Source organism: Ictidomys tridecemlineatus, chromosome 2 (assembly GCF_052094955.1).
Source record: "Ictidomys tridecemlineatus isolate mIctTri1 chromosome 2, mIctTri1.hap1, whole genome shotgun sequence".
Taxonomy (NCBI): Eukaryota; Metazoa; Chordata; class Mammalia; order Rodentia; family Sciuridae; genus Ictidomys; species Ictidomys tridecemlineatus.
Window position 1 is genome coordinate 230,150,359 of NC_135478.1, and position 26,447 is coordinate 230,176,805.

A 26,447-nucleotide genomic window follows, 5' to 3' on the forward strand; every position below is an offset into this window, starting at 1 on the left:
AGCTGAAAGCCGCCCTGCTGCTGTGCAGCATGGAGGGGAGAAGAATCGCTGGTGCAGGTGGCAGTTGACACACCCTGCTACTCCTCCCCAGAGGGGTCTAGCCACGCAGTGGTCCATCATGGAAAGACACGAGCCTATGACTGCGCTGTAGCCTGGAGTGATGAAGGTGTTCTGGGATCTGATGGCGGTGATGGCTGTACAACCCTGTGTCCATATTTAATGCCATGAATTATACGCTTTTAAAAGAGTGGGTTTCATGGTAGGAGAATTGTCTCTCACTGTTAGGGTAAACATATTTTTAAATCTTGCAGTGGAGAAGGCTTAAGTATGACACAAGAAATTCACAGGATATGCAAATTTTGACATCAAGATTTAAAGTCTTCATTCAGAAAAACATTGTGAACAAGTTAAAAAAAAAAACTGAAAAATTAGGATAGCACTTATGATACACCAGAAAGACAAATAGCATCCATAATATATTTTCATAAATAAGGAAATTATGAAACAGAAGAAAAATGGGCTTAGTGTGTTTAATGATAATTCACAAGAGCAGAAATAACAGAGTTGCTCTGGTATTCAAAGTATCTGCCCTCACAAGATATTAAAAAATGCAAAGCAAAGCAATGAAATGTTTGCCTGGAGTGGCCACTAGTGTGGAAGGACTGGTGAGGCCTGTGCCAGTCACAGACCACACTCTCCACACTGCTGCAGCAAGTGCGAGGGTCCATTCTGGAGGCTGTTCAGAACTGCCACGCTCTCTGATCCAGGACCTCTGCTTCCAGAAAGTCATTCTGGGGAGGTATCAGCAACCCAGATGTGTGCAGCAAGGTGGGTCGGTCATCAGGAGGTTATCACACACAGCCACGCAGCACAGGACAAGCCCGCCTCTCCTGGGATGGAAGGATCCAGGAACACAGGAAGTCACAGGTGAGGCAATCCTGGGCAACCACGCCGAATCACCATGGCCCCACACAAACACTGGAGTTTAAGATGGAATGAAATTAATCAGGGGAAACGTGTTTGTGATCCAGTATTGTGCCTTCTGCAGAGTTGGACATGGTTGACATTTCCAGGACAAAGCCACACAAGAAAACTATGATTAATGTCTGACACATGAGACTTGAAGCCTGGCCAGGTGAGACATGATGAAGATACAGAACTGAGACTCAAAACTGATTTCCTGCTCATGGCAGTCTTTTAACCTACCCAAGATCAATCCAAAATCCTCTTTGGAGTTGAAGAAACTCTGGGTTTTTTTTTTTTTTTTTTTTGAAATTACACAAATGAAAGTGTCCATAAGGATAACGGAGGGCATTTTGAAGTCTCACATGAACTAGACGAAGACCATATAACTTCTAAGGAAACAACCAGCTTCAGCTATTATACACTGTTAAAAATTTTTAAATTTATATTTATGCTATAGACGATCTGCTACAACAAACCGGACATTTAACTTAAAAGTCAAGTCAATATAGAACATTTAAATAAATGACCAAAAGTAACAGCTAACACAAACCATGTGCCCAGGTGTACCTGGTGGGTATGACACACCAGTCCACTGCAGCAGGGCAGCCAGGGTCCTGGTGCGGAGATTACACAACTTCACACAGACACAAGCCCCGCCCACCCTCCACCAAGCAGGAGAACCAAGGGTTTCCTCCCTTGGCAAGTGTGACACAGATCACTGTGGTTACTGTTTTCCAACCTGGACCACAACCCGAGGTACCATCCTCACTAAACCATGGGACAGACGCAGCTGTGCTGAGAAAGCCGATTCCAGGGAGGAGCTGCCACTGCAGGGCCCCCTCTAGCGTGGCGGTCATGGGAGTCTGCCAAGTCCACGCTGTTCTCAACCAGCAAGCAGCAGCAGCTTGAGGTTCCTGTCACAGCCTCCCCAGAGCATAGGACAGGAGACCTGGAAACCTGGGAGGCAGATAGTGGTGACAAGCTGAGTGGGGTCTTACTTTACTAGCTGTCAAAACAGTTTTCCTCCTTTCAAAGCACACTTGCCCGCACTAGTAAAGCTGGCCTGTCTCACAAGAGCCTCCAGCATCCTCAACAGGTCCCGCCCAAGACCGAGGTGACGATCTTGAAAAATGATTGGGCCTTTGAGTACCTTGCTTCAGTTCTTGAAGGAACCCAAGATGACAGGGCTCTGCTGTCTGTCCATAGAGGGATTCCTGGCGGAAGTTTCCTTGGCTACAAAGTGGAAGGACAGGGCCTGCTTCCAGCACTGTCGTGGGGCTGAAGGAAGTCACATCTGTGTGTGAGTCCAGGTATACACGCAGGGCAGCACAGCAGCTGCACCTAGACAGAAGACACCGTGACAGCTTGACACCCTGTCATTACTGTTGGGGGTTAAAGCGGGTTCCTTTTGCAAGTACACACGAGATTGGTCTCATAATCACACCACAGACATTGATCTGCACTAACTAAGTGTCAGCTGCATCTAAGTGAAAGGACATTCACTTGAGGGTCTCAGGCCAGAGACGGGCAACCCCTCAGCACATGGACAGTGGGAGGAGAGACGCCTCCAGAGACTGCCTGGTCTGAACATTCCAAACAAGCCAACAGGAGTTACCAAGAAACCAAGAAGGCTGGGGCTAAACTTGGACTGGCCACCATGGCCATTCAGTTCTCCAGCTCACTGTGGTCTTACACACCTTCAGCTCTCTGCACTGGGTTCCTTTACCTGTAAAATGGGGGTATTTCCTTATTTTACAGGGAGGTTCTGAGGGCATGTGAGCTCATGGGCTCTGCCCCAAAGCCCTGTTATACCAGCCCCGCCTCCAAGTCTTTGTGATAAGACTCCACAGTGAGAGTTAAAACAAAAGACAAAGGGAGCCACTCCAGCCTGCACCAAGGCAGAGCCCACTGGAGCCAGCTGCACCGTACACCTGGACTCCTAAGCTTTATTGTTAGTCACATCACAGCAGCATTTCAAAGGAGAAGCCAAGACTTCATGACATTCACAAGCCTCTCACAACTGACTTTCCCGAGACATGGCCCGTCTGAATCCGAACTGCCTCACCTCTGGCACAGGAGTCCTCTGCAGCCACTCACAGCACCCGATGCCCAGATTGTCACATGACCCTTGGAGGCCCCACTTCCTCAGGACCCTGACAAGCACGGATGCAACACCAAGGCACACCCAACAGTCAGTGACTGCTGTCTGGTTTCCTAATCGGATTTTCCTGTTGTCTGGAAAAAGGACTTTTTCCTAATTCAATCACCTAAATTGGAAGTTGAAGCTTCTCTTCACAGGCTGGTGGTGTGTGGCCTGAGTGACCCCCTATAAGACATGAACAGATCATCCAGTTCTGAAATCTCACCCGTCATATTCACGAGTCTTCACCATTTCTGATTTTAATTACATTTCTTGAAGTGTGACAAGTAATTTACATATACAGTACTTTTGGTATTTGTAACATTGAATTTTGCCTTAACAATATTCAAAAGCCAAAGACCAAAACAAAAAAACAAAAAAGTCTTTACATTAGTTCTTCTTTCAAAGTAGACTCCAAAGTTGTTTTTCAAACTCAAGTTTACTATCCAGTGCTAAATTGAGAAATTAACTTAGAGGTTCATGTCTAGTATTTAAAAAAATAACACTAGAACAAAACAGAAAACACCAGCATGCAGCACACACAGCCAAAGCGCATACTGAGCATATGAACTGAGTTACTGAGTGAAGTGTGCTGCTCATAGTGGACAAGAACCCACAGAGCCCCTGTGCATTGCCAGTGAGCCGACAGAGGCTGGCAGCGTTTCCTCTGCAGGACTCTGGGTGAAGCTGGCTAGACCACGAGCAGGAGCTGCTCAGTCCTAGGAAAGAAATTAGAGAAATCAAATAAATCTAATTAGCTTCAGTAACTCAAAAAGAAAAAAAACATATGCTTTCAACTACTGGTGTTTCATTTTTGGGTTGCAAACAAATTTACCTACTAAGAACTCTACAACAAAAAGAGAGTGACATTATCCACCTCTTCCTCTACTCGACATTTCACCAGAATAATTATTGCCCTTTGTAAAACTGAAATGGAATTTGCCTGTAAATAAGCTTTAGGCATGATAGAATAAAATACATAAACTTAAGTATTTGTAAACCAAATATTAAATTACTGTTTACAAAACTTTAATTTCTAAAACATTTTAAAAGTCACACAAACTATCTTATACAAACAAAATAATTTACTAGTGTTTCCTAACATTGCTTTTTAAAGATTCTACTAGTTTTTTAAAGTTCAAAAAGTTAGTATTGCATGTATGCTCTTCCTGTGTGCATTAAATACTGTGCTAAACACAGGCAAGCACACAGGGGCTTGTAAACAATGGGACCCTGTGCCACAGGCCCACGAAGTCATTACTGAAGCTGCAAGGATAGTCTGCAGCACCTGGCAAAGCCAGGCAGGTATGGCTGCTGCAAGCAGGGGCACACATGCCTCTGATACACATGAGAGGCAGAAAACCCACACTTCTTCCCTGCCCACTGACTAGTCCCTCAGCACAGAAATGTAAGAACCAGTGTGTGTTGTGTGTGTGCAATTTCACATGAAGTCTGGTTTAGAGCAAGTCTCTAAAACAGGACGTACATAAAGTTCATTAATATTAAATCTAAGAAATATCCCAGAAAATCACTAAAAACCAATACAAATGTTATAATTTACAAAATTTTTAACTGTAAAATCACTTAAATATTATAGAACCAATTGACGATAAAAAGCTAAGTCCCCTCAACAACCTTGTTAGATATAATGCCTGATGACCTTTTAAAATGGGAACTAGGACTGGGGTTGCAGCTCAGTGGTGGAGCACTTGCCTAGCATGTGTGAAGCACTGGGTTCGATTCTCAGTACCACATATAAATAAATAAAATAAAGGTCTTTTGACAACTAAAAAATTACTTTAAAAAATAATAAAAAAATAAAATGAAAACTAAAGGCAAGCAAGAATACCCCACTTGACTTGAGGCAGTCACTCGGGCACCCTGTCCATCTAGAATAGCAAAGTAGCTGCAGACTTGATGACCTCTGAGCACTCGGAGTACTGTCCCTTCAGAGCCTGTTCTCCTTCTCTTCCTCCAGCATACAACTACAATAAAAGAAAGGCCCCTGAGCGTGACTGTCCTCACCAGGACTCGGAACACGTGGCCTCGGCAAGCTGCCATCCACTTGTGTGGTTCTCATACAAACCAGCATCCAGCGTTATGTCCAGCAGAGCACCTGCATTCGTGTACACCTCACTCCAGAGGAAGAGCCCTGTGTGTGTGACCACAGCAGAGCCTGGCAGCACTGTGGCTGTGCAGCAGAACTCTGTATCTCACAGTCACAGGCACAGGGACCCCAGGGGAGCCACCCTTCCATTTGGAGCTCAGCCTGTCTCCACAGCAATGAAAGTACACCCAGCGAGTGTCTGAGACTGAAAACCCAGTACACACAAGACCTGACTTGAGTTCTCAGACGGAAGAGACTTCCAGATGAAGAAGTGGAGACAGACATTAAGAAGTTTAATATTTTACTAAAAAAAAGTTTTATACATCTTACAAATATCCAAGAACTCTCTTTTTGGAAGTGCCTTGAAACTGGTTTAAGTTAAAGATGATTTTGGTATACTCCTGAGTTTTTTTCTGTACTCTCCTTACTTGATCTGCTCAAAGTATGAATTCCAAGTTTCAGTAAAATCAAAGCTTGCAACTAATACTAAAATTGGGACAATTAACAGTGAAATTAGAAAGCAGCTGGTATTTATAATCTTCTAGGCATGTGGATCTTATGCTGAGAAATCCCACCGTTACTAGACTGGTGGTATACACTGAGTGTTGCTGAGAACCACAACTGAAAATGAATGTTTTTTTAATTTTAAAACTAAGCTCATTGATATGAACTCAAAAAGCAATGTAGAGATATAAATAAAGGAGAAGTACACTCAGTGGAACTTATAAATATATAGTTTAAAGTTTCTTATTATTTTGGTGGTAAGTGGAAATACTGTTTTTCAAAAACGCCTCCCTACCCCCAAAGAAAACTTTAAATTCAACAATTTGAAAAAAAAAAAAATGACCTTTTACTTTTGTCTGAGCACAACCTAAAGCCACACACTGAGTGCATGTGACACATATCCACACAGCTGTGCAGGACTGACCTTGGTGCCAGTGGGCCAGCCATGTGCTTTAGCATGCACAGCCCTGGGTCCCTCCTGGTGACAGCAACGCAGAGCATCATGTTTGTGGTCTCAGTTGTGGACTGAAGAGTCAAGAGGCCATTCCAGCAACTACTGACCTGCCAGTGTCTAAGTGACTGGCAAGTCCCATGACGGTGCAAACCTATGCTTAACATGGAAACCACTAATTTTAGGAGTTCTGAGCGTTGAACTGGTAACTTTTGTAAGTTGGAAGTTTAAAATGGCATATACAAAAGTAGCAAAAGCCTGAAGAATATGAGGAGAGAAGGGGTTTCTCGAACTCAGCATTTACATTTTTCATAAATGTCACAGAAGCCAGGAAATTAAGTGATCTTTGAAAAAAATGCTTTAAAAAGTTTTAAATGTACATGTAGCATAAAAGGCAAAATCTAAGTTATGAGTGTACTCACCACTGGCAATTGTCACAAGAGGTAACTTGAGTTATATGCACATAAACTGTCCATTAGTTACAATTACTTAGTACTTCCTCTGTAACAGCTTACTATACTGTACAACAGAAGGTATTCCTGTGGTGTCTACCAAGGCTCAAACTTTAAAAGAATTTAGTATTTTTCTCTTGGCTCAAAGTCTAATGAACTCTCTATAACATAAATCAGAAACTGTTTTTCTTTTGGTAAATAAAAATATAATTTGCAATTATTACAGCCCAATGCACCCACTGCTATGATGATTGGTACAAGCAGTTTCTACAAACATGAACCAGCAGTGGTGATGCACCCCTGTGATCCCAGCTCTCCAGAAGCCGAGGATGGCCTGGGCAACACAGTGAGATACTGTCTCAAAAACAAAAACAAAACCACACAGAATTTAGAAACTTCATTTTCTGAAGAAGCTTCACTTGGGGCCAACAGGGCCTTTTGAAGGCTTCTAAATGCTCAATAAAGCATTCAGTGGGGTTTGAGTGACTCTTCAGAAACTCTGGACATCTGCCCTTCCTCGCATGTTCACTCCAGGTAGGGACTTTTCGTCTGGACAATGGCAAAGGTGTCTGCAGAAGAGTGTGCTTTTCCATAACATCACGAAAAACTTGTGTTTAACTAGAAACTATGGGGTACATCAGAAAGCTAAGTTTAAAAAATAAGATCAGTTATAGCCAGTTTCTTGGATAATGAAGAAAATGACACTGACAGGCCCAGTCCCTACACACAGACCAAAGTCGGTATGAAGTGCTCTGCGTTGACAGGAATGGCCTGAGTCTGGAGTCCCTGGGGATCCTGTTTGCAGAGTGGCACCCACTGCGGGTCTCACAGTGCCTTCTGGTGCCCATTTGCAGAAGGTTTGGTTGATTCTGAATCCCTTGAAGTATTTGATAAGTGAAGCTTATGAAGCCCTGCAGAGAGATTGAGAAAATGGTGAGAAACGATGTATTGTTGAGGGGCTGGGCAAGGGGCTGGGGTTGTGGGGAGAGAATATTCCATTTTATTGTGGAAGTTGCATGTGCTGGCCAAATGCTTTCTAGGAATGAAGGATCTCTTCTCCCCACTGGCAGCTCACCTTGGGGATGGCGGCAGCTGAAGACAGCTGCTGGAAGGAAGTCACACCCCCTTCCAGGATAGTCTGCCTCTAGCAACTGGCAGGTGTGAGGGGCCTCTTCTTACCTCAGTGGATCTCTGAAGGGTCATCCAGAGTCATGACTCCCCACAGGGCCAGCAGAGGCTTCAAAGCTCAATTTCTCTTCACAGTCCCTCCATTCTCCCCTTCCCCCTTCCCCCATAAAATCTCCTCTTGGCAAGCTCATTCCCATCACAGAGCATGCTTCCCAGAAAACCTGAGATGGAGATGTTCCCATTTTTATTTTAAAATATACATGCACAGTTGGAACAGTGGTTCACACCTGCAATCCCAATGACTCAGGAGGCTGAGGCAGGAGGATGGCAAGTTCAAGGCCAGCCTCAGCAACTTAGTGAGACCCTAAACAACTAAGCAAGACCTTGTCTCAAAATGAAAAATAAAAAAGGGCTGGGGATGTGTGTCTCTAAGTTCAACCCCCAGTATTCCTCCAGAATACACATGCACTTATGCACATGCAGGAAAATGTAGCGAAGGAAACACCAGAAATATTAAGCATGTAATTAAGAAGAAAAGTAATGGGAAAAAATTACCAAAAGGGACAGAAAGAAATAACAAAGGAACAAAACCACCAAATATAAAAATACTTCATCACTAAAAGATATTTTATAATAAAAATCATCATCTTTTTCAGTTACATTGACTTCCCTCTAGCATCCTGTGCTCTCACTTCCATACTGTGCCTGACACGGGAAACAACAGTGTGCCCTCACAGGAAGGAAAGGTGTAAGAAAACTCAAAAGAGTTCAGGTGGCACGAAAGCCTCCAACACTTTCATCAAAAATGAAACCCAGTGACACATAAGAATACCTAAAAAGTACATTTACAAGAAAGAAATAATTTTCATGAAGCTCAGACCTTTCTGACACTTCAAAAATGAATGAAGAAAAGACTCTTTTACTCCTAAAATTCCAGATAGTAATCTTCCTGTTAGGCAGTTTAACATCACTCTTAAACACTCAAATCTCAATTTTAAAAATTTCTGTCACCTGTTTATCTTAAGGAAAGAAAAAGTGAAGTTGAACTTATGTATGGCATTTGAATGGGAAGGAAAACAGGCTCCATCCAAGAAAAAACAGTTCTGGTCCCAGTAATGGCCAAACCACTGAGTGAGCAGGGAGGCCACGGGCACAGTGCAGGGCATGCATTCTGAAAACCTGCACGTCCCTTTTCTGTGGTCAGCTCCAGAAACCACCCCCCATTACCACCATCACCATATGTCCCAGGAGTTCTCTGAGATGGACACTGTTATTGCCAATGAACATAGTAGCAGAGGGGGAAGACTACAGGAAAATAAAAGGAAAAAAGAAGATAGCTTTTAGAACCAAATTTTGCCTCTTTAAAAAAGTCACCCTTGAGGTCGGGGCTCATTCAAACACTGTAGGCACTTAAAGAGGACCTCCTTCTATGCCCAAATGGCCCCTGGAGAGCACCCCAAAGAGTAATGGAAAACACTTAAGAAAAGTGTTGCAACGCAGAGTGGCCAACATGTGACAGCCCGTAGCTCTGTGTGCCTACTAGAGGCCGCCTCGGCACAAAGGCAGCCAGAGCCCTCACTCAGCACCAGCTCACAGCCTCAGCCAGCCAGTGGCCAGTGGGGTTCTCCTGAGCAAACAAGTACACCTTAAGTTCGACTCCAGGCGGCTGACTGAGAGGCTCTATGAGTCCCACTTCATTTGCAGTTTTCATCTGGCCAGCATTTTGAAACCTAGGCATTAACACTCATAAATTACCTGGTGCTCTGGCTGATAGTAGATGTAGCTATTTCCTTTCTGCCAGTACTTCAGTCAGTCGCCCTCACAGGGCACATTCAAAGAAAAATGCACATGGACTGGTAGGCTGAGATCATTTTTTCCTCCCAAAGGTCACCAGGTTGGTGGTGTGAGCAGCTTTACTGCTGCTCATGTGGTTAAGTTATCTGAGAGTTGGACCTTAATGAATCAATCAATATCTTGCCTTTGAAAGAGCTAAAACCACAGTGTAATATTGAGTATAAACATTCAAATGGTCTCAACTTGGGAAAATGAGCTAATGCCAGGATTCTCTATAGCTCTATACAATAAATTGCTGTTTCCCTTCTTCTGTCTTAAAACTACATACTCCAATCCCAAGATAGCTTATATTGTCCTGGTTGTCCTAAAATATAAAACTTGAAGTATGCTTAGCATTCATGTGGATGTAAGCATGAAAAGTATACCCATAGCTCACAACAGTTTTCACCATGGTCACCATGCACATGATGCCCGTGGTGTGTGGCAATGCCAAGACAATGCCAAGACTGCCACTGCTGTCATCCTGAATTAGTCTGACTTATTGAAGAGAATAATGGGTCATCCTGATACTTTTAAACTCTGAGCCTCAAAAAAGTTTTAAGAAATAGTAAAAGGCATCATTATCAGAAAACAAGAGTTCGACAGTGTCATCCTCATCACCATCACCATGAGAATAAAGGAGTGGAGGCCCACTGGGCTCTTGGAGTAAGTGTGTCAGGCAGTGTGCAGAGCCCTCTGAGGATGCACTTCAGCAAGTATATGTCTTCACTGCCCCTAAGGAGGAAGAGTCACCCACCCTTTCACAGACAGGAGCTCTAAGGCTCAACACTGTGACTCCACAGAGGTCACAACCCTATGCGGTGGATCAAGAACTGAACTTCTCACATTACACACATTTAGAGACTGAAGAAAGACTTTAAGTTACCTGAAATGTCAAAATTATTAATTAGCAAAAAGAAAAATACCCATAAACCTCAGGATTACCTAGGGCCTTGAAGAGTTCTTCTCGTACAGCAGAGGTGAATTTTCTGACCAGACACAATGTTGTCACAATGGCAAAGAGCAAATTGTAGGATAATACAATATAGAAATTCCCCAGCCAATTAAACCTTCCAAAGTCTCCAAGTAGATCAAATCTCGTGATTCCTGTTGGAAATAAATAAAAGAGCCCTTAATAAAGTCAGGTAAGATATATTTGTTACCAAATAAAGTACAAATAAGATCTAATTAGGTCTCTCTCCCTTACGAGATGCTCTAACGAATGGTGCTGCGGACTACGCCTGGCTGTATCCAATGGAACCACCCACGCCAGCCCCACCCTGCTTCTTGTACACACCAGTCACTTGCAAGCAACAAGCAAGAGGATGGCACAAATGCCCAGCACCTGCTCAGAATCCGTGCCTCCTTTAAAAAGGAAGCTGCTGTGCCGCTTGCCTGGGGGGATGTGGTGACTGCAGCTGGCCACAGGAACCAGAGTCCTACTGAGGAGGGTGTAGAAGCAAATCCTCACACTGCCCGTCTCCTGGGGTGAGACAGACTGTCCCCAAGAACAGCCAGATGCCCCAGCACCCTCTGACCCAAGTATATATGTCTTCACAGTGTACAATACTTAAATCTTTTTTTTTCTTTTTGGATTATTTATTGCCTATTTTCCCCAATAATTTTATTCCACTCCTATAATCCCAGTGCCCAGAGCAACACTTTACACATCTTAATATTGATTACATAAGAGAATAAATAAAGAGGATAATTTCCTTCCATAAAACATCATTAATCTGAATTAAATGCTACAGGTTTATAAACCAAAAGGGCAAAACTGGAAATGCAATGGGATTATGCCATATATGCTTTTAAGTTACTTAAATTTACCTATACACATATTTTTAAAAGTCTTATTTTTTAAAAAAAATTTAATAGTCATTCTATTCAGTGAGCATGCACCCCAGGTCCAGTACTCACTGGAAAGAAAATGTGAATGGCAAGATTTTTCTGACCACTCATAGGTAAATAAATCCCAACATTTAGGTGGTCAGTCAAGTGAGATACAGGATTATAAGAGCCTTCAAGGAATAAACTGAAGAGCTGCTAGGGAGCCATGAAAAAATGGAATTCCAAAGAATTACAAGAAATAACAGAAACCATCTACAGAACTGTACAGTTATGTACATCATATAATATGGGTGCCTTAAGGATTCTACAGGTGATTTCAAGAATACCTTTGACTCAGTCTCACATTGTCAGCTGACTTGTGACCTTGACTCTCAGCCTTGCCAACTGCAGAGAGCAGCACAGAACTGCATACATACAACAGAAAACCCTCTCATAGAAAAGGGTGAGAACAGGGGATCCAAGCCTGCTCTGTAGTCACTCCTACCAGAAACTTTCAGAAGTGTATGTGGAGTTTGTCATGTGTTGTTATGAGATGGTGACAGCCATCTTGGCTGCAGCATCTCAGCTGTAAGTCCAGTAAAGCTTCACTTTGTTAAAGGAATGGGTATCTAATTATATATTTCAATTTTTCAAATAAAGCAGACTTTGAGGGAGCCTAGGAAGTTACCTTATAAACGAGCTATGGTCCTACCAAAACAAGTCTCTGTAATTTCAACTAAGACCCTAGACTGGCAGTTTATCTGACCTGCAGAGCAAAACATCCCTTTTTGAATCTGGTAAGGGTTATGCATTGCCTTTCTAGAAAAACACACATATGTACATACACCCCAAATTTTGCACTCCATGAGGCTTATTTGTTAAGAACTGACAGGTCCCAGCCTAGGATGAAAACCCTGCCTCAAAGGTCCAGAGCAGTCTCACCTGCCCAACAATGTGTGGATCATATACTGCCCTGAGTAAAGACAAAATCTGGGCCCATATACCTACCATGTGCTTTTAGTTATTCATAAACTATATATGTACTATTTACTAATATAAAACACTTTGAAAGTTACTAATACAAATACTAGGTCTAACGTTTTCTTCCCATGGTTCAGTGGCTGATCTTAAGAAACTTGGAAACCAACAGAACCTGCTATGTGGTCATTCGACCACCCTGGACTTGGCCTGCCCTATACTGTGACAGCACTACGTGGAATGGGAGTGGAGAGGTGAGGTCATGGAAAGCCCACAGTAGGAATGGGTGGTGTACCAGAAGAGGAAGGTGGGCTTTGACTAAGACCGCCTCAATGGACTTGACCCGGCATCCGAGAGAATCAGGGCCCAGGCCTAACAGGGATGTCCAGGGAAAGGACAGCCTTTAGCAGTAGGTGTGGTTCCCAGGATCATTCAGGTTGACCTCAAAAAGACACACCCAGGAGCCTGCTGCCATAGAGTACTGGGATTCCAGACAGAATACTAGCTCCTGGGGACTAGTCTAAAATAACTGCTGTTTCCACTGCAACTTTTCTTAAAAAGCTGAACTGATACTGACAAAGATTACTGTGGACAACACACATAGCTCTTTAATTCTGAAACTTGAAGCAAATTAAAAATACTTAACACAATGCAGCCACACTCAGACAAACCTTTGATTTATTAACACTTATCATATGAACATACAGTGCTTCAAAACCTGTATTTCTGGAGAAAGGCAAAAGAGTATTTGGACAGCAAATTTTAAAACACTACATGCCTAAATACACCCATTCAGAAGTTCCCTTTGTTAAAGGGTAAGTAAGAAGCTTAGTCAAGCCGCACCTGGGCAGAAGGTCACATCACCTGCATCATATTCTTTGCTGAGAATAAAATACTCTTCATAAAAAGCTGCATGACAACTCCCCACCCCCACCCCCAGGATTCAATCAAAAATGTTTTAGGTGTAATTCTTTAAATCTTTTTCTACTCATACTTTAAAAGAACTAATGTACAGAATAAAACCTCATTTTAAGAAAGAGATGGCTACTCCACCCACAAGGTGAGTCAGACAACTCCTGCTGTTCTTAGCCCAGCTGAGTGGACTTGGCCTTTAGCAAGCACACTCGTGTTCTGCAGGAGGTGGTAGGAGAGCACTCAGAAGCTTGGCACACAAAGGACAGCAAAGGGACTTTGTCAATGAATTACACACGTGGCCTATTGTACAAATGGCTGACGCAAATATCCATGACTTAGATGTAAGGCTGCCCAAAAGCACACAGTCATCTCATTATAAAAAACAAACTCATACATTAAATTCTATTGAAATATTAGGATGAACATATTTTCTCTTTCTGGAAATGGTTAAATCACTATTCTGACTAGGTTTACAAATTCCCTTCTCTAAACCAAACTTTTAAAATAATTTTAGCTAAGATGGTATCAAAAACCAAACATGACTCAAGAGTATGAAATAATAAAGTCTACATTACTTTAAACATCATGACTTCCAGGATAATGTACTTAGGCTCGCTGTCAACTATTTTATTTGCTAGAAAAATCAAGGTATTCACAGACTAAGGAAGGTTCCAATGTGGGGCTGGAAAGGCAGATGACACTGCTAGATCAAAGATTTTAACTTGTGACACATTCTACTGTGAAAGTATATTTTTGTTAAATGACATCAACTGGAAATATAATTACTGGCTTCAGATGCCAGCCTAGATGGAGTAAAGGCAATTAGATTTTCCATCCTATTTAAATATGCCCTGGCAGCCATAACCAATATCCACACAGACTTCAATATCCACTGGACAAAATATACAAAATGATGGCTTCAAGATCCTGGACACCAGGCAATGAGGGACAGAGACTGCTGGGAGATGAGACGTAAGGTGGGCCCCTATGTGGCACCATTCACAGCCTGAGGCAGGCTTCAGGCTGCAGTGTATAAAGAAGGAGTCAGGCTCAGCCACCTCCCTGAGATGAAGAGACATAGCTTAGAGCATGTGGATGGCTCTGTGTCCAGAGAGCTGCACACAGGAGCCCAGGACTGCAGGCATGTGAGGGAACTCCCAGCCTAGAAATGGCATAGTTGATAAGATAACCTTAACAGTCCTTTAATTTCAAAAGCTAGAAAAAAACGATTGACTCTACAAGTAGAGATATGAAAGATGTAAAATAGTCTGAAATTAACCTTCTTCAAAGGAAAATTACAATGGAAAATATGAAAAGTATAGTAGCAGATGGGATTAATGGCAGATTAGACGATGCAGAAAAAGAAATTAGCAAATTTGAAGATAAAGTAATAGAAACTCAAGAGCAAAGGAAGACCAAATAGTGAACAGAGCATCAGGGAACTGTTTGTTGTTTCACTCCTGATGACTGATGTGCTTGTGATCAGAGTCCCTGAAAGACAGGGAACAGAAGAAAAATTATTTGAAGAAATAATAAATGAAAATCTTCCAAATTTAATGAATACTGCACACCAACAGATCAAAAAGCACGATGAATTCAAAGAAAAGAAATCCAAGGAAAATTATACCAAAGCACATAGCAACCAATCTGTTTAAAAGAATAAAAAAATAAATAAAGCTGCCAAAAGAACTCATGTAAAAAAGAGCAAAAATTCTGGTTGCAAAGTATTTGTTGTTAAAGATAATGCAAAGACAATGGAGTAATTGATTTTAGTACTGAGAGAAAAAAAATAACATAAAATTTCATATTCAGCAAAAATACCTTGAAACACAAGGCAAAATAAAGAACTTTCACTTACAAACAGCTGAATATTCATTACCCAAAGCCTTACACTGCAAAGAATGTTAAAGTATTTGAGGTAGAAGAAAAGCAACCTCAGAAGGAAATCTGACTCTACAAAAAGACCTGAAAAGCAGCAGAAATGATCACCATGTGGATAAATATATTTTAAAAAACTTCTTTAAACACTGTTAAACTTTTTTAAAAGGTCATTGTTTTAGGATGGGGTAGATGTAGTTCAGTGGTAGAGTGCTTGCCTAGCATGCATAAGGTCCTAGATTTGAACACCAGCACTAAAGGAAAAAAGAAATCATCATTTAAAGCAAAAGCAAAGACCACATATTGTGAGGTTTACAGCATGTGTAAAAGTAAAATGTCTGATGACAACAGCTCAAGAATGACATCAGAAGCATGGTATAGTGGAAGACTGCACCTTGCCCACCTATAAAAACACAACCAGACAGAGACCCACAAAGGAGACCAGCTCTGGAAGAGCCGGGCGCAGCCATGGAGGAACAATCTCAGAGTGAGGCAAAGAGCAAGCAAACAGAGAAGTGCAGGAAGAAGTTTCACTTTATTGCACCTTAGCACCAGAAGAACAGGACAAGCCAATGGCCTCCCCAGCTGCACTGTCACACACACAGATCACTGGCAGTCCAACACAGCTGTGCAGAAGCCACTGATGCCCATCAAGTGGCATGTGCCACCATGGTCACCAGAAGCCTCCAACAGATTCTGCCACTAAAGAAACTGACAGCTGGTGCAACCATGGCTTACATCCTGCAGCTTCTGGCACTGAGAGTCTCAAGATTTTTGCCTCTGTAGATGGAGCGGCCCTAAGCCATCATCACCATACTGAGTCCAGAACTGCTACTCCAACAACTGCTACTCCAGGTGCTCTGGTCACAAGACCTAGAACAGCCGGTATACGCACCTAAAACTAGCCCTGCCTCACACCACTCCCCTAGAGCCCAGTGTTTTGTTTGCTAGAGGCCAGCTACAGCCCCAAACACTGGCCTTGAATGCTGTGTGCGCCCCCACTGACAACTGGCCCAGCACCTGCCTACCCGTGCATACTTGCTGCTGGACCCAGGGGCACCTGGAGGACAACAACAGCCCTGGCAGCCATAACCAATATCCACACAGACTTCACCACTGAAACCCCACAACTGCCTGAGCCACCACACCACTGACCCCATCCCCCAGAGCCAAAGCCCCTGCAATTCCCACACTTGACATATGCATGCCACTATACCTGCGCCTCGTGCATCAGCACACTCCCACACATTGCCTAGGTAGTGACCCCGTATCCCCCACAGCTGGGAGCTTTCCTTACTCAAGACCATCCATGAAGTCTAGAAGTTGATTATTGCCTCAACTGCCCAGATGTCAACACAAGGATACAAGAAAATGGGAAATCAGGAATACAATGAACTTCCAGTAAAAAAATAAATAAATAAAAAAATCCACATCCACACATTGCCTACCTAACAAAGAATCCAAAACAGTACTCTAAAAGAAATTCATGAGCTACCCAAGAACACACATAAACAGTTTAATAAAATCAGGAAAATAATATAAGAACAAAAGGAGAAGTTCAACAAAGAGACAGAAAACAAAAAGAACCAATAGAAATCGGGATCTGAGGACTACAATAATGGAACTAAAAATTTCAACAGAGCTTCAATGGCAGATCTGATCAAATGAGAGGTTTTATGAATCTATGACAAAAGGTCATGTGAACTTATACAATTGGAGGAGAAAAAGGAAAGAAGGAAAAAGTGACAAAAGCCTACAGAACTTAACAATGCATCATCAGGCAAACCAACAGGTGCTTCAGAATGTTCCAGAAGAAGCAAGTGGGGCAGAAGGCTCATCTTAAAAAATAATAAAGGAAAGCTCCCCTTATTCCAGGTAGGGAAATATATATCCAGATTCAAGAAACCCACAAAACTCCACGTAGGGTGAATGAAAAAGAGTGGTCTATGCTGAGATATATTATAGCTTAACTGTTAAAAGTCAAAGACAGAAATTTGAAAGCAGCAAGAGAATAACAACTCATCTCCTATAAGGGAACCTCTACAAGACAACTAGATTTCTCAGAGAAGCTCTGCAAGCCAGGAAGGAGTGAATGATGCATTATTCCTCCTGAAAGAAAAAAACTGACAACCAAGAATACTACTCTGCAAAGCTACTATTGAAAAATGAAGGGGAGCAACTCGGGAGGATGAGACAGGAGAATTGTGAGTTCAAAGCCAAAGTGAGGCGCTAAGCAACTCAGGGAGAACCTGTCTCAAATAAAACATAAAATAGGGCTGGGCATGCGGCTCAGTGGTCAAGTGTCCCTGAGTTCAATCCCTAGTACCAAAAAAAAAAAAAAAGAAAAGAAAAGAAAAAAAACGCAGGGGATAAAACTCCACTGTGTATATACACCACATTTCCTTTTTTCTGTTCATTAATTGACTGTCACCTAGACAGTTTGACTACTGTGAACGTGCTGCTATAAACATGGGTATGTCTATACAGCTATAGTATGCTGACTTTGATTCTTTAGGATAAAGACCAAGGAGTGGGATAGCTGGGTCATTTGGTGGTTCCATGCCTAGTCTTTTGAGGAGCCTTCAGACTGATTCCCACAGTGGTTATACTAATTTACAATCCCATCAAAAATAGTATAAAAGTGTTTCTTCTTCTCTACATCCTCTCCAACACTGATTATTCCTTGAATCTTTTTTTTTTTTTTTTTTTTTTTTGCGGGGGTGGGGGGATACCAAGGATTGAACTCAGGGGCGCTCAACCACTAAGTCACATCCTCAGCCCTCTTTGTATGTTTTTTATTTAGAGACAGGGTCTCACTGAGTTACTTAGAGTTTGCTGAGGTTGGCTTTGAACTTGCAATCCTCCTGCCACAGCCTCCCAAGCCACTGGGATTACAGGTATGGGCCACTGTGCCTCAGCCTATTGCTTGTATCTTGAGGATGGTCAATCTAAGATGAAATCTCAGTGTAGTCTTGATTTGAACTTCCTCAACTGCTAAAGATGCTGAACAGTATTTGTTGGCCATTTATATTTCTCCTTTTTGAGAAGTGTCTGTTTAGATCATTTGCCAATTCATTAATTGGGTTACTAGGGGTTTTCTAGGTGTTAAGTTTTTTGAGGTCTTTGTATATTAAATATTAATATTCTGTCAAAAGTGTAGCTAGCAAAAATTTTCTCCCATTCTGTAGATCCTCTCTTCACATTCTCAATTGCTTCATTTACTGTGCAGAAGCTTTTCAATTTGATGCCATCCCACTTATTAACTTTGGGCATTACTTCCTGACCTTTAGGGGCCCTTGGGAGGAAATCATTGCAATGACTTTCTCCTGAGGGCCCCTAAAGGTCAGGAAGTCATATGCATCTATATGTTGACCCCACATTTTCTTCTAGGAGTTGCACAGCTTATTCAGCTATAAAGATGAATGAAATTGTGTCATATCAGGAAAATGGATGGAACTTAAAAGCGTTACGTTAAATGAAATAAGTCAAACTCAGAAAGTCAATGGTTAAATATTTTTTATCGTATGTGGAAGCTAAAGAGAAAAAAAGAAAGAAGAAAGGAAAATAGATGACAAGAAGAAGAGAAGAAGCAGGCTAGCAGAATCAAGGAAAGGAAGTCACTAAGGATTGATACTAACCAAACTGTATTGTCACATCAAGTGCACATACAAATATATAACATCAAGTTCACTGTGTATAATTATAATGCATCCAAAAAATTCTGGATAAATTCTTTAAAAACTATGAAACAGAAAACAACCAAGTGATAACAGTAAGTCCTTACCTATCTATCACTACTTTACATGTAAATGCTTAAACTCCCCAATCAAAAGGCATAGAGGGCTAAGAATGTAGTTCACTGGTAGGGCACTTACTGAGCATGCATGAGGCTCTGAGTTTGATATTGGGGAGAAGACAAGACAGAGAGGATGACTGGATGAGAAAAAACAAATAAATAAAAAACAAGGAAGGTCCATGGGGCTGGGATTGTAGCTCAGTGGTAGAGCGCTTGCCTAGCATGTGTGAGGCACTGGGTTCAGTTTTTAGCACAGCATACAAACATAAAGGTTCACTGATAACTAAAAAAATATTTTTAAAAAAACAAGGTCTAGCGATACACTGTTTATAAGACTCATGTTATATATGAAGCTATACATAGTATCAAATGAAGGGATGGAAAAAATATTCCAATACAGAATAAGGGTGACCATGCTTGTATCAGACAGAATGTAGACTTGAAGTCAAAAATTGTCAAAAGAGACAAAGGTCATATATAATGATCAAAGGGCCAAATCAACAAGATTGTAAATACATATCTGTGTGTTCATCTGAAAAATACCTTGAGATAAACAAAAATTAAAATACAACTTAACAAAACTTAAGGGCTTCAGCAAGGGAAAAGAGGGATGTACATAGTGATAAATGTCCATGTTTAAAAAGAAGGACTCAATTAAACAAACCAACTTTAAAACTAGAGAAATTAGAAAAGAAGGGGAAAAAACAAAGTTAGCATAAAGAAGGAAAAATATGTTGGTTAGAGTAGAAATACATGAAAATTTTGAAAAGCACTTTTAAAAAATCAGCTGGGTGCAGTGGCGTACACATATAATCCCAGCAACTTGGTAGGCTGAGGCAGGAGGATCTCAAGTTTGAGACAAGTCTCAGCAATCAAATGAGACCCTGTCTGAAATAAAAAATAATTTGAAATAAAGGGAGATTGAAGATGTAGCTCAGTGGTAAAAGGCCCCTGGATTTAATGCTCAGTACCAAAAAAAAAAAAAATTCAATAAAATGTTGATTTTTTGAAAAGAATTGACAAACCCTTGGTAACGTTAAGAAAAAAAGGGAGAAGACTCAAATAACTAAAATAAGAAATGAAAGTAGGATCATTATAACAGATGACAGAGAAAAGAAAAAGATCCTAAGGGACTAATATGAACAATTATATACCAACAAATAAGATAACCTGGAAGAAATGGATAAATTCTTAAAGACATACAAACTATCAAGACTGAATCAAGAAGAAACAAAATGCCCGAGTAGCCAATCAGTAATCAAAAACCTACCAATAAAGAAAAGCTCATCAGTAATTCAGCAGGCTGAGACAGAAGGCTCACAAGTTCGAGGCCAGCCTCAGGAACTTAGTGAGGCCCTAAGCAACTTACTGAGACCCTGTCTCAAAAAATAAAAGGGCCAGGAATGCAACTCAGCAATAAAGCACCCCTGGGTTACCACCAAGCTACATCCCCAGCCTCCCCACTTTTTAAAACATTTTCTTAGTTGTTGATAGATATTGATTGACTTACTTACTTACTTACTTACTTACTTACTTATTTATTTATTTATTTATTTATTTATTTATTTATTTATTTTACTGAGAATCAAACCCAGTTCCTCACACATGCCAGGCAAGTGTGCTACCACTGAGCCACAGCCCCAACCCCCCACTCCAGTCCTTTCTTAAATTTTTAGACAAGGTCTCACTGAGTTGCTGAGGGGCTCACTAAGTTGCTGAGACTAACCTTAAACTTGCAATCCTCCTGCCTCAACCTCCCAAGTAGGTAGAATTATGGGCACGCACAATCATGCCTAGTGCAAACCCTTCTTAAACTCTTCCAAAACACAGAAGAAGGAAACACTCTCACTATTTTATGAGGCCAGTATTACCCTGATTTCAGAGCTCGACAAAGATGACACAGAAAAGTACAGGCCAATCAATATCCATGATGAATACATTTTGGCAAACAATTCAACAGCATATTAAAATGATTATATGTCAAAACAAGTGGTACTTGTGGGTAATAAGGAAGGTTCAACATATGAAAATCAACCAATGTGATTTCCTAACAGAATCAAAGGAAAAAAAAAATACCTGATCATCTCAGCAAATGGAGAAAAAGTGTCTAACAAATACAGCATCCTTTCATGGTTTAAATATTCTCTCAACAAAATAGTAAGAAGAAATTTACCCCAACATTTTAAAGGCAACATATGGAAAACTCATGGCTAACATCATAATCAGTGGGGGAAAACTCAAAGCTTCTAAGACCTGGAGGAAGGTCAAGATGCCCCCTCTAGTCACTATTACCAACCACAGTACTAGAAGTCCTAGCTGGAGCTGTGAAACTAGACAAAGAGAGAAAAGAAATCCGGATTGGAAGAGAAGTAAAATTGTCTCTGTTTGCAGATAAAATAATCATATACGTAGAAAACCCTACAGGACATGCACACATGTGTGCTCAGAGCAAACACACACATTCTTAGAACTAATAAATTCTGTAAACTTGCAGGATACAAAATCAACATACAAAAATCAGTGACATTTTTATACACTAGTTACAAACTATCCAAAAACAATCCTTTAAATTAGAAATAGGGTTAACAAAAAGGATAAAATACTTAGGAACTGACTTGGATCAAAAAAGTAAAAAAATTGTGCACTGAAAATTAATTTACAATGAAGGGAATTTTAAAAGATAGAAATATATGGGAAAACATCCTATGTTTGTAGATTGGAAGACTTAATATTGTTAAAGTATCCATACTACTTAAAGAAATCCACAGATTCAATGAAACCTATATCACATTCCCAATAGAATCTTTTTACAGAAATAGGAAAACAACCCTAAAATTCCTCTGGAACTCCAGAAGGCCCACAAAAGCCAAAGCAATCATGAGCAGGAACAAAACTGCAGGCACCACACTTCCTTACTTCAAAATATATTGTAAAGCTACAGAAACTCAAAGCAGTTTGATACTGACAAAAAAGACACAGAGACAACTAGAACAGAAGCGAGAACCGAGAAATAAATCTATGCATTATCATGAGCTGAGCACAAGAACACCAAGGGCACCAAGAACACACAGGGGGGAAAGGACAGTCTTTTCAACTATGAAGATGGAGAAGTGGACATCTTCCCTGCAGAAGAATGCAGTCAAGTCCCTGTCTCACATTGCGCGCGCACACACACACACACACACACACAATCAACTCATACACTAAAGGCTTAAACATGACCATAAAAACCTCTTAGAAGAAAACATTCTTATGACCTTCTTTACACTGACCCTGGCAACAGTCTTGGGGGTTATGACACAAAAGGCTAGGCAATAAAAGCAAAAAGAGTCAAGAAGGTTCTGCACAGCAAAGATACAATTAACAAAATGAAAAGACAACCAACGGACTGGGGAAAATATTTGCACACCATATATCTGATTTGGGATTAATATCCAAAATACATATTTAAAAACCATTACAACTCAATGCCAAAAATATAAATATAAATAATATAAATAAAAATATAAATAAATATAAATAGGTAAAGGACCTAAATAAACACTTCTCAAAAGAAGATATACAAATGGCCAACAAACATAAATATATATAAAGGTGCTCAACATCTCTAATGATTAGGGATTGTATATCCAAACCATGATGAGCTAACACCTCACATCTGTTAGAATGACTATTATAAAAAAGACAAGAGTAAGAGTTGGCAAGGACACTAAAAAAGGGGACACTTGTACATTGCTATGAGCATGTAAACTGGTATAATCAACCATGAAAAACAGTATGAAGGGTTTTTTTTTCATGTTTTTTTAAAAATTTGTTTTAATTAGTTACACATGACAGTACAATGACCTTGACATATCATACATTTGAATCAGACAGCACGAAGATTCTTTAAAATTAAAAGCAGGGCTACCACATGATCCAGCAATCTCACTTTGGGGTGTATATCCAAAGCAACTGAAACCAGATCACACAAAAAGATACCCACATTTCCTGTACACTGAAACATTATTCACAATGTCAAGAAACTGAAACAATCAAAGTGTCTTTCAACAGAAGAATAGATAGAGAAAATGCACACATGTACAAATCACATAGATGTACACATATACACACACTCTAGAATATTATTCAGTCCTAAAAGTAAAGGAAATATGCCAGTTATGACCACATGGATAAAGAAATTATGCTTAAGTGAAACAGATCAGACATAGAAAGACAAATACTGCATTGATCTCACTTATAAGTAGAATCTAAACTCGTCAAATTTATACAGAAAGTAGGATGGTGGCTGCCAGGGATTGGGGGAGATGGGTGACATTAGGTAGTGGGTACAAAGTTTCAGTAATATGAGTTAAGTTTTCACAATCTGATGTACTTTGTGGTGACAATAATTAACAAACTATTTTGTATATTTATAATCTGCTAAAAGGATAAATCTTAAATTCTTTCACCATACACACACTGGTAACTACACAGAAGTAATGACACTAATTAGCTTCATCACGATGATCATTTCAGAACACATATATATATCACAATGTCAAACTGAGCATCTTAAATATATAAAATTTGAATATGTCAATGATACTATAATAAATCTGATTTTAATAAATAATAGCACAAGATTAGCAGAGAAGAAATGAAAGAAGATTGTTGGAAGGTTCTTATGTTACATGGCACGTTACTTGACAGATGGTGATAAACTATATATAAATTTCTTACTAATACTACAAACCCTGCAGTAACCAGTCAAATAACACAACAAAGAGTTACAGCAAATAGGTCAACAAAGGAGGTAAAGCAGAACCATCTCTTTCAAATGCAATTTATTTGGATGAATGCAGATAAAGAGGAAAAGAGGAACAAAGGAAAGATGGGACAAGCACTATGAGAGCTGATTCAGACCCAGTCATGTCCATGACCACATTCAGAGTGAATGGCTCAAGTGTCCAAACTCAGACACAAAGACTGATAGGCCAGCTAGAAAACAAGATCCAACTGTATGTTTATAAAATACCAACTATTTAAATATAAAGACACAAACAGGTTAAAAGTTTAAGAATGAAAAAAATATATACTAACTAAAGAGCTGAAATAGCTACATTAATATAACACAAAGAAAATTTCAAAGAATATTACTAAGGATAAGGAAAATCATTAGCACTGTCATAATTATGAAAGGGTGAGTTCATCAAGGGGGCAGAACAACCCTAAATATTTACGCATCTGATACCAGAGGGTCAAAGTTCATGAATTAGAACTGACAGAATTGTCAGGAGAAATAAACAGATCCACAATAGAGTCAGAATTTCAAAACTCTCCTCTCAATAACTGATAAAACAGTGAACAGTATAGAACAGTATAGAGGGTACAAGTAACACTGCCAACTCAATTCACCTTTTACTATAGGACACACCATCTACCCATAGCAAAATATACCATCTTTTCAACTGTACACTAAAGACAGACCTTATTTGGGGTCATAAAGCAAGTCTCAATAAATTCAATATGATCCAATTCATATAAAATACACTTCTTCACCATAATGAAATCAATAAAAAAACAAATTAAAAATCAGTAACAAATCTCTGGAAAATCCCCCCAAATATGTGGAAACTGAATAACATACTCCTAAATAACTCATGGGTCAAAGATGAAATAAAGAGGTTAAATCAGAAAGTATTTTGAACTGAATGAGAAGCAAAATACTTACTATAAAAACTGGGAGGAGGGCCAAAACAGAACTTAAAAGGAAATTTTTAGTGTTAAGTGACAATATCAGAAATGGAAAAAGATCTCAGATCAATGAACCCATCTTTTTATTTCAAGGCAACAGGAAAATCAGAGAAAATAAACTCCAAAGTAAGTAGAAAGAAAAAAAAAATAATAAAGATAAGGGCCAAATCAGTGAGCTAGACAATAGAAAAAGAACAGAGAAAATAAATGAAACCAAAAGCTGGTCCTTGAGAGGATCAATAAAATTTCGTAAATTTGCAGTCATACTATTCAGGAAAAAAATATATCAATTACCCAATCTGCTTCAAAAGATTATTTCACTGCAAAATCTACTTCCACTGAAAGTAAGAGAACTCTTGTCAATAAACAAGTTGGATAAAAAAAGCAAATTGCTTAAACGACATTAACAAAGCTTGCTGGAGAAGAAATAGGTAAAACAGTAGCCTTCTATTTATAAAAGAATTTGTTACTAAAACCTTTCCAAAAAAATAAATTCCAGACCTAGATGGTTTCAGTGAGGAACTATATTAGAACTAAAGGGGAAAAAACTGATTCTACAAAAGCTTATCCAGATAACTGAAGAAGAGGGTATATTTCAGAATATTCTGAATGAGGAGAGCATTCTTTATATGTACATCAAAACCAGAGTAAAAGACAGTGTTTTAGTCAGCCTTTTCACCACTGTGACCACAAGACATGACAAGAACAATTAGAGGAGGAAAAGTTTATTTGGAGCTTCCCAGTTTCAGAGGTCTCAGTCCACAGCCAGCTCCACTGCTCTGGCCAGTGGTGAGGAAGAGCATCAAGGCAGAAGAATGTGGTGGAGAAAAGCAGCTCAGTACAGGACCATCAGGAAGCAGAGAGAAGAGGCTCCTCTCACCACGGATAAAACAAACCTCAAATGCACACCCCAGTGACCCCCTCCTCCAGCCACACCCTACCTATCTACTTCTACCACCACCTGAATCCCTATCAGGGGATTAAGGCACTGATTAGATTGATGCTTTTGTAACCCAGTCATTTCACGTCTGAACTTTCTTGATTGTCTCACACATGAGTTTTTGGAGTACACCTAATCTAAACCATATTAGATACTAAGAAGGACAACTACAGACCAATACAGTCATAAACAGTGAAGCAAATCCAACAATATAAACAAGGAAAACACATCAGGACCTCAAGGATCCTACCCCAGGAAGTGGGTGGTTTTAACAAACACTTGAGAACTACTCAACATAATTTAGCATATCTGTAGACTAAAAAGCAAAGCCCTATTATCTCAAAAGATGCACAAAAAAACATTTTTTTAAAAATCCAACATCCATCCTTGATTAAAAACAACAACAACAACTTCATCCCTGGTTTAAAAAACAAAAAGCAAACTCCAAAAAAGCAGGAAAAAGAAGGAATATCCTCAACCTGGCTGGTATATGTAACTACAGAAAATAAATAAATGAGAAACAACACCACAAAGGCTAAAGCTACTCACAGTTGATAGTGAGGGACAGATGCTTCTCCTAGAACGAGGAAGAGCAAGGCAAGAAGTCTGCTCCCCTCCTTCACTCATGCTGTCCTGGAGGCACCAAATACAAAGGAAACAAAATAAATAAAAGATTCTACCAGAAAGGACTCATCTAGGATGTCAAATCATCTAAGAAGAAAAATCTGATGATGTTCATAAGACAGCTACTAAAACTAGTGAGTTTACCAAGGTTACAAAATAAAAAAGATCA

At 40.1% G+C, this 26,447-nt stretch overlaps 1 protein-coding gene across 7 annotated transcripts in view; it reads right to left on the minus strand.

Annotated features, from left to right (window-relative positions):
- Nucleotides 1-516: 516 nt before the first annotated feature.
- Lmbr1 (limb development membrane protein 1) overlaps nt 517-26,447 on the minus strand; it is a 169,318-nt gene continuing 143,387 nt past the window's right edge. For 5 of the 7 annotated variants that reach the window (XM_078040917.1, XM_078040916.1, XM_078040912.1 and 2 more), the window contains 3 exons: nt 10,527-10,688; nt 4,956-7,531; nt 517-3,825 (listed from right to left, as the gene is read on the minus strand). In XM_078040917.1, coding sequence (XP_077897043.1) covers nt 10,590-10,688 — 99 coding nt within the window. In that variant the 3' untranslated portion in view covers nt 517-3,825; nt 4,956-7,531; nt 10,527-10,589. The remainder of the gene's footprint in view (nt 3,826-4,955; nt 7,532-10,526; nt 10,689-26,447) is intronic. The other 2 variants (XM_078040913.1, XM_078040914.1) reach the window with 2 other exon arrangements.